This window comes from Chiloscyllium plagiosum, chromosome 37 (genome assembly GCF_004010195.1).
Source record: "Chiloscyllium plagiosum isolate BGI_BamShark_2017 chromosome 37, ASM401019v2, whole genome shotgun sequence".
Classification (NCBI taxonomy): Eukaryota; Metazoa; Chordata; class Chondrichthyes; order Orectolobiformes; family Hemiscylliidae; genus Chiloscyllium; species Chiloscyllium plagiosum.
This window is the reverse complement of record NC_057746.1, coordinates 18,111,471-18,121,017: the sequence shown is the minus strand read 5'-3', so window position 1 is coordinate 18,121,017 and position 9,547 is coordinate 18,111,471. Positions and strand designations below refer to the sequence as shown.

The window sequence follows — 9,547 nt, the reverse complement described above, 5'->3', positions numbered from 1 at the left end:
TTAGCCTGCTGGACACACTTTCCTCATTCCTGAAGAAGGGCTCATGCCCGAAATGTCGATTCTCCTGCTCCTTGGATGCTGCCTGACCTGCTGCGCTTTTCCAGCAACACATTTTCAGCCCTTATCACAGATTGCTCTGCGTTAACTGGCTTTTGTGAGTGTGGTGCTGGAAAAGCACAGCCTGTCAGGCAGTATCTGAGGAGCAGAAGAATCAAGGTTTCAGACATAAGCCCTTTGTCAGGATTGATTTCCCTTTTCCAAGCAATTAGACTCGTGAGTGTCTAGGGAGTGGATTACGCATCCCTTATTGAATAGGCACCAATGGTAGAGTGAATTGTCGTTCATGTTCACAGCGCACTGGGCTGCTGGCTGGGCCAATATTTATTGCCCAGCCCTAATAAGAATCTCAATGAGTCTCTCTCTATCACTCACTGCAACCCCCAGGTCATCTCCTCTGCCTTGAAGCTCTTCCTACCTGTCAATCTCCCTACCCACCGATCTGCTCCACCCTCCTCCCTGACCTATCACCCCCATCCCCACCCCCATCCACCTATTGTACTCTTTGCTACTTTCTCCCCAGCCCCACCCCCCCCCATTTATTTCTCCACTCTGGAGGCTCCCTGCCTCTATTCCTGATGAAGGGCTTTTGCCCGAAACGTTGATTTTCCTGCTTCTCCGGTGCTGCCTGACCTGCTGTGCTTTTCCAGCACCACTCTAATCTAAACCCCAGCCCTAATAACAGCCCATCCTGGAGGTGGTGGTGATGAGCTGACATCTTGAATTGCTCAAGCCTGGGGTCTAGGTATCATCCCACACTGGACAGTTTCATAACTTTGACCCATTACTTAACTCCCAGTTGTTACATGTTGTCAATTCTTCGTCCAAGAGATTAATGTGCGTAAGCCAAACAGAAAAGCTTCCTTTGACAGAACTAATATTAAAAAAAAAAGCTGTGATGCTGGATTTTCTGTGACGGTAAATCAGGGGTTATTTTCTTGCTTTGAGACCATTTTATCCTGCTAACATAAAGGGACGGTTTTATAATAACAATGGAGCATCACTGTGTCTTTTATTGGTTGAGTTGCATAAAAGAGCTCAGTTCCTCGCTGAGAATGAAGTCTGTTGAGTCGAAGTTTTGAGATCCACATGGCTTAAGCAGATTGAAGGAACGGCGATATATTTCCAAACCAGGATGGTGAGTGGCTCAAAGGGGAACTCGCTGGGGGTGGTGTTCCCTTGTATCTCCTGCCCTTGTCCTTCTAGTTGAAGGTGCTGTCTCAGCAGCCTTGGTGAGTTGCTGCAGTGCATGTTATAAATAATACTCATTATTGCTACTGACCCTCAGTTATGGAAGGTGTGAATGTTTATGAATGTGGGCTGATCAAGTGGGCTGCTTTGCCCTGGGTGGCGTCAAGCTTCTTGAGTGTTGTTGGAGCTGCAAGTGGAGTGTTTTTTGTTATTATTTACTCGTGGGATATGGGTGTTGCCGGCTGGACCCAGCATTTATTGCCCTGTCCCTAGTTGCCCCTTGAGAAGGTGAGGGTGAGCTGCCTTCTTGAAACGTTACAATCTGCCTGCTGTGGGTTGACCACAATGCCCTCAGGGAGGGGATTCCAGGATTTTGACCCAGCGACTGTGAATGAACAGCGTTATCTTTCCAAGTCAGGATGATGAGTGGCTTGGAGGGGAACTTGCAGGGGCTGGTGTTGTCATGTATCTGCTGCCCTTGTCCTTCTGGATGGAATTGATTGCCAGTTGGGAAGGTGCTGTCTGAGGAACTTTGGTAAATTTCTACAATGCATCTTGTAAACGATACACATTGCTGTGACTGAGCGTTGGTGGTGGAGGGAGTGGATGCTTGTGGATGAGGTGCCAATCATGCGGGAATTCCATCACACTCCTGACTTCTGTCTTGTAGATGGTGGAAAAGCAATGGAGAGCTAGAGGGTGAAGATACACAAGGGGCCAGAAAGCATTACATCCAACTAATTGGGAGAATAAGGATGGTGCTTAATTTCTCATCCATTTACTTACTTGAAAGGAGGTGAACAGATCGGTCAGGAAGATTGAAATACTGTTAGATAGGTCAGGCTCTAACTGGGCAGGTATGTGAAAGTGCTGATTTCCTGAATCAGTGTGCTGTGTTGACTTTCTTAGATACTTGATCACTGCTCCCAAAGTGGTTCACATTGGCATGAACGAGACGATCACTGTTCAAGTATTCAAGGCTCCCGCCAGTGTTGCCATCACTGTCTACTTTGAGGGACAATCAGGGGAATCACAGGATGTCCTACTGTCCCAGAGACATCAGGTCGACCTGAACCAGGCAAACAACTTCACCAAAGTTATCCACATGCAGGTAACTCGATTGTTGAGGGTTTTGGTTCACTAATGTGGGAAAACAGGGAGGCCTTTCAGCCCCTTGAACCCATTCTATCATCCAACTAGACCAAAGCCTCCGCTGCACTTCTCAATCCCATTCCAAGCCGGAATACAGTCTTCCTCCCTTCTCCATCCAGACCACTCATGATGCTGAAAAGCTGTCAGATCTCTTCTTAGCCTTCGTCCCTCCTCGGAGAACCATCACAACCTCTTCAACGTATCCACATCACTGAAGTTCCTCATCCCTGGAAACACGCTTGTAAACCTCTCCTGCATTCTCTGCAATGTGTTCCCATTCTTCCTACAGTGTGGCACCGACAACTGTACAGAATACTTCACCTGAGGTCTAATACGTGCCTTACAGAAACTCAACATAACCTCCTTGTTCTTGAAGCCTATGCCTCATTAATAACTCAGTATACTTATTAACTCTCCTGCCATTTTTACATACACACACACACGATATATATATCTCTGCTCCTACATACCCTTAAGAATTATGCATCATATTTTGCTTTGTTTGTCTGTGTTCTTCCAACTAAAATGCACCATCCCACTCTGCTATTTATCTGCCCATGCCACCAAACTGTCTATGTCTTTCTGGAGTTCTCACAGTTTACAATGCTTGAATCATCAGCAAAATTTTGCGACTGCCCCTCCACCCAAGATCAGAGTCGCTTATATATAAAAGTCAGTAAAAGTAAGAGACCCAGTGCTGAATGCTGGGTGCTGCACTACAGCCTGGAAAATGCCTGTTAGCTTCTACCTGTAAACTTCTGTTTCCTGCCAATCAGACTGTTTTGTATCCATTTTGCTCCTATTCATATTATTCCACAAGCTGTAATAATTCTCACCAGTCTGCCATTTGGTAGTGTATCAAACTCCACTTAAAAATCCACATGCACCACATCCACAGCGCTACACTCAGATATCCTTGATATTACCTCTTCAAGGAACTCCATTAAGTTAATTAAGGTCAACTTCTCCTTTAGAATTCCATGCTGGCTGTTCCTAATCAATCCACCTTTTTGCTATGCGGTGATGAATTCCATCCTGAATAACTGTACCTTGGAGTTTTCCCACCACGAAGATTTCCGTTGACCTTTGTGTGAAGAAATGTTTCCACGAATCACCACTGAACAGCCTAGCCTTAATTTTTAATGACTGTTCTGACTTTTGTCCCAGACACTCACCACCAGGTGAAATAGTTTCTCTCTTTCTGTCTACCCTGACAAATCCTTGAAACATTTTAATAGCCTCAGTTAGATCACCACGTAATCTTAATCAGATACAAGGAATCCCAAGCCTAGACTGCGCAAACTCTCCTCTTAACTTTTAACATCCCTGGAACTGTAAAGTTCCCAGCAGATTCATTAACAAATTGCTCTCGTAACTGTTGAAACAAATGTAAGAAAATGAATTGTGAGTTTTGTAAGGCTATATCATATCATCAGTGTCTGTCACTATTTTCATCCATTATCCAGTTGCACGATCAAATAGATTGTCATTAAAATTGATTAAATGTATCAATGCGGATTTCACCAGTTACCCCCATCCCCAGCTACATTCCCTGCAGGTGCACCCCCTCCCATTTATCTCTCAGCCCCCTTGGCCCACAAGTCTCATTCCTGATAGAGGGCTTATGCTCCAAATGTTGACTCTCCTGCTCCTCAGTCCAACATCAGCATCTCCAAATCTTGAACATCCTTAACCACCTTGTTGTTGGGAATGGTTGCATTGTGCAGTTGAGAGTGAGTATTCCCTAAAGTAACTCACAAAACTTTTATTTCCCAGGTTCTTCCAGAAAAGACCAGGCATTTGGACATTACCCATGAAACACATTATGCAGTGCTGGTGGCTGAAATCCCATTTAGTGTGACCCGAAAGACACGGATTCGACTGGCACCACGACCTTATTTCATTTATGTTATAACTGACAAACCCATCTACAAACCTCACGAAACTGGTAAGCAATTGCTCCAGATCAAACAGACCAATCATCCAGGCTTGCCTGCTCCGTACAGGGACAAAATAGTTATGTGAGCAAAGGGCATCTTCTGTGTTAATTCATTGTCGGTTGGCATATTGGCAACTGATCTAGTCTCAACACTTTTCACTGATAGAGTGCAGGAAAATTTGAGCCCGAATGTGTCACGTGTCATTGTCATACATGGAAGTTGTTTCAAATATGTGGCAAACGCAATCGCGAAGACTGGGGAGAAATACTGGACATAGTGAGGGCAAACAAACCTGCATGTTAACCTTAAGAGAATCCTGGTGTAAGACTCCCAAGTCCATTGAACTTCAGATTTCTGAAGCCTTTTTCTCTTTCGCCTCTATTCTTCCCACCAAAGTGCATAACCTCACACTTTTCCACATTGCGTTCCATCTGACACTTCTTTACGTATTCTCTTAGCCTGCCCCAGTACTTCTGCATGGACAGGCAGGAGGCTGGAAGAACACAGCAAGCCAGGCAGCATCAGGAGGTGGAGAAGTCAATGTTTCGGGTGTAACCCTTCTTGCCTGTCTGCCTCCTCAACACTACCTATCCCTCTACCTAACCTTGTGTCACCTGCATATTTAGCAACAATACCCTGATCATCCAGATCTTTAATGTATAATGTGATTAGTCCTGTTCTAATACAGACCTGTACAGAACTCCAACAGTCAACAGTTGCTGTCCTGAAAAAGACCCTTTGTCTCTACTCTCTGCCTTCTGCCAGTCAGCCAATCCTTTGTCAATGCAAGTACCTTGGCCCCGACACCATGGACACTTATTTTGCAGCTTCCTTGATTGTGAAATGCTGGAAATCACAATGAAAGCAGATTCAAGAGTAACCTTCTTTTATATCTAATACTTGATAGGAAAAGATTTAGGCAAATGAGACCCATTGGATAGCCCTATCAAAGAGCCAGCACAGGCATGATGGACCAAGTGGTCTCCTTCTGTACTGTGTCTAGATTAGAGTGGTGCTGGAAATGCACAGCAGTTCAGGCAGCATCCGAGGAGCAGTAAAATTGACGTTTCGGGCAAAAGCCCTTCATCAGGACTATGTCATTCTATAGAGTCTAGACATTAGTTTCACTTGATGGCAACAGGCAACCATAACCTGACCTTGGGGTCTCAACAGTTTGCAAGAGGAAATAATGGAGGGCTTATTGTTTCGATGGAGCTGATGCATTTTGATTCCCATTTCTGTCGTGCCTGGGGCTAAGTGTAGTTTCAGTTGCCTCTTGGGAAATCCAAGAGAGGTGAGACTGGTACCTTTATGACAGCAACGTTTTCAGAAGGATAAGAAATAAATGTTAGATCATCTTTGGGAGCTGTGCTGTTTCTGTGTGTACTTTCTTGGATTGGATTTCAAGGTTCCACCATTGATTGTAACCATTCCACTTGAAGTTAGTAACCTTGGAAAACCATGTTTCTTTTTCAGTACGATACCAAGTCTTTACACTTGATGAAGAGTTGAATCCCATAAGTACCACGGTTGTAATAGAAGTATCTGTAAGTGATGGTTTTGTACTTTCTTTCTTGATATAGTTCCATATTCTACCAACATTTACTGCATGAGGCATGGTGGCTCAGTGGTTAGCACTGCTGCCTCACAGCACCAGGGTCCCAGGTTCAATTTCAGCCTCGGGTGACTGTCTGCGTGGAGTTTGCACGTTCTCTCCGTGTCTGCGTGGGTTTCCTCCGGGTGCTCTGGTTTCCTCCCACAGTCCAAAGATGTGCAGGTCAGGTGAATTGACCATGTTAAATTACCCATAGTGCTAGGTGCATTAGTCAGAGGGAAATGGGTCTGGCTGGGTTACTCTTCGGAGGGTCGGTGTGGACTGGTTGGGCCGAAGGGCTGTTTCCACAAAGTAGGGAATCTAATCACTGCAGATATTTGGGTAAGTTTATCTAAGTATGGCCTATCTGCCAACAAATGCTCTTCCTCCCTATCATAGCAGTGGCTCAGTCTTTAGCACTGCTGCCTCACAGCACCAGGGACCCAGGTTTGATTCTACTCTCAGGCAACTGTCTGTGTGGATTCTCCCCGTGGCTGGGTGGGTTCCCTTCAGGTGCTCCAGTTTTCTTCCACGTCCAAAGATGTGCATATGTGGATTGACCTTGCTAAACTACCCCATAGTGTCCAGGGATGGGCTATCTAGGTGGGTTAGCCAAGGGAAATTCAGGGTTTCAGGGATAGGGAATAGAGGTGGGTTTGGGTGGAATGCCTTTGAGAGGATCAGTGTAAACTCAATGGACCGAATGGTCTGCTTCCATGCTGTAGGGATTCTATACCTCAGGTCCAAATTACTAAAAACGTATCAATACCTGGTCAGGATGAATGCTGTTCCCATGGATCCTGTTAGATCGGGGGTAATCCTGCACTCGCTGTGACACACACTTAGACATGTTAAAGAGAGTCTGACTGGTTCTATGGAGAAATTTACATGATCATCTTACTCTTTGCTTCATCAGTCTCTCAAATGAATCTGTTCACTTCCAAGTGCTATTCCGGTAAAGATCCTCCACACTCTATTGAAGTCCTTGACAATAGCATGGCGACATATGCACATACAGATTAGGAACGGCATTAGACAATTTGGACACTAGAGATTGGACAGAAACCCTTGAATTGTAACTTGAGGAGCAGTTTAGAATTAGAAACAGCTTCATTTATTGAAACAGATGAAGCTAATAGTAATGATTAATATCATTTTACCATGGAGCTTTGCAGCTGAATTTGCCCTCAAAAATACTTGATGTTTGCTTAAGTTTGTTTTAACTGCAATGAATGGCTGATGTGTGTCTTTTATTCAGGACTCCCAGGGTAATGTTTTAGCAAGTGTGGATGAACAAGACGGCTTGGATTCAGTGCATAGTGGCGAAATCAGCATCCAGTCTGAAATGTAAGCCTAAATTGTGTTTCTTGCCTTCATTGCTCAGTCCTTTGAGTATAGGATGTTGGGACATCATGTTGAGATTATACAGGACCTTGGAGAGGCCTCTTCTGGTGCACTGTGTCCAGTTCTTTTCACCCACTTATGGGAAGGATATTATGAAGCTGGAGAGGGTTCAACAGAGATTTACCTGGATGTCACTGGGTTTGGAAGGTTTGCGTTATAAAGGAAGGCTGGATGGGCTGTGACCTCTGGAGAGTAGGAGGTTGAGAGACAACCTGATAGAAGTTTATGAAATAATGAAGGCTATAGGAAAATGGTAGGCATCTTTCCCCTAGGGTGGGAGATCTCAAGGATAGAGAGCATTTGTTGAGCGGAGAATTTAAAAAGAGAGCCAACCTTTTTACAGAGAAAGTGGTTCATGTGCCTAATGGACTTCCAGGGGAAGTGGCAGATGTGAGTACAGTTACAATGTTTAAAAGGCATTTGGATAAGTACATGAATAGGAAAGGTTTAGAAGGTTATGTACCAAGTGCAGGCAGGTGGGACTAGTTTAGTTTGGGATTATAGTCGAAATGGACTAGTTGGACCGAAAGTCTGTTTCTGCGCTGTATGACTTTATGACTCTATAAGGCATTGTATATTTCCGTATTGCTTGACAGCTGCATTCACCTATCTTGCCTCCCAGATTTATTGAAGGATTCAATGTAAGGTTAAGTCTCAGCAGCCACCAAACTCCTGCAGTCTGTTCAGCTCGGAGTATTTCTGAGGAAAGAGCAAAATGGAATGGTCAGAGCCCTGCCACAGGCTTGCAGCATGGGAGTTAAATAGAGTGTTTTGCTCAAATTTAGGCACCACATCTCAAGAAGAATGAGAAGGCATTAGGGAGGGTGTAGATATGAGTCAAAATCCTGCGATCAGGAAATTCAGTGACGTAGATCGGAGAAACAGAAACTGTCCAAGGAAGAAACGGCTGAGAAGAGAATTTTTTTTGTGTGAAGTGTTTTTAAATCATGAGGGCAATAGACAGAGTCAATTGGGAAAATCTTCTGCATTGGCAGAAGAATCAGGATCAGCAGGGTCCGATTGAAAGCGATTGGTGAAAAAAACGAAGGCAGCGTGTGGAATACATTCCTCATGCAATGAATGTTTAGGGAACAGGAATGCAGCACCTAAGAATGGGGTGGAGGCAGGATTAATGGGGGGATTCAAACGAGACTTGGGGCATTGTCTGAAGATGAAACTCAGCAAAGCACTGGGGGTAAGAGAATGGAATAGTTGGAGCTGTACAAGATGTTATTTAGGCCACAGCTGGGATATTGTGTTCCGTTCTGGTCACCACAGAAGGAGGATGTAATTACACTGGAGAGGGGACAGAGGAGATTCACGAAGATGTTGCCTGTGTTGGAATGGTTCATCCATGAAGAGGATTGAATTGTTTTCCTGAGAGCAGAGAAGGCTGAGTGCGGACCTGGCTGAGGTATACAAGCTCAAGAGAGACATAGATATGATTGATTGGGGAGGTGGGTATGGTTTTCAGGTAAGAACCAGAGGTTTAGAGAGGATTTCAGGATATATTTTGGCACTCAGTGCATCTAGAACTCAATATATGCACAGTCAGTAGATGCACGATGGGCCAAATGGCCTCCTTCAGTGCACAAACAGAGAGGATGAGATCAATCAGAAAGTTGATTTTGAACGGTCCTGGGCTCCACATGATAAAATTGCGTAAGTGGTCACAGTTGAGTAAGAGTTAGCAGACCCACAGCTTTGAATTGGTACACAGTGGGAATTTTGAGGATAAATATCACCCAATGGATCAAATGGGGATATCATGGACTTGGGTGGATGCTTGGTTTGAGTGAAGGTTACCATCAGACAGTGTCCAATTCTGTCCATGTCTTGAAAATGAGCCCTCGTCAGAGAATGCCAGGAGCTCAATGTGATATCTGTGCAGGTCAATGTACCGAATGGAAATACAGAGCGCAGAACGGGGTCAGGCCCTTCGGCCCACCAAGTCTATGTCCTCCATGATGCTCATCTGAATTAATCCCAACCACCTGCACATGAGCCATATCCCTCTGTTCCCTGTCTGTTCATGTGTCTGTCTAAATGCCTCTTCATCTTTACTATCGTATCTGCTTCTATCTCCTCCCCTGCCAGCACATCCTTACTATTGTCTGAGTACCTCACACATCTCCTTTAAACTTTTCCTCTCTTACTTTAAATCTATGGTTCCCCACATCCCACCCCCCCCCAACCCCCCAGAATATTT

At 44.7% G+C, this 9,547-nt stretch overlaps 1 protein-coding gene across 1 annotated transcript in view; it reads left to right on the top strand.

Annotated features, from left to right (window-relative positions):
- Positions 1 to 7,285, top strand: part of LOC122541248 (complement C5-like) — an 11,661-nt gene extending 4,376 nt beyond the window's left edge. Inside the window, exons 2-5 of the mRNA XM_043677865.1 lie at positions 2,158 to 2,359; positions 4,177 to 4,348; positions 5,817 to 5,887; positions 7,193 to 7,285. Coding sequence (XP_043533800.1) covers positions 2,158 to 2,359; positions 4,177 to 4,348; positions 5,817 to 5,887; positions 7,193 to 7,285 — 538 coding nt within the window. The remainder of the gene's footprint in view (positions 1 to 2,157; positions 2,360 to 4,176; positions 4,349 to 5,816; positions 5,888 to 7,192) is intronic.
- Positions 7,286 to 9,547: the final 2,262 nt, after the last annotated feature.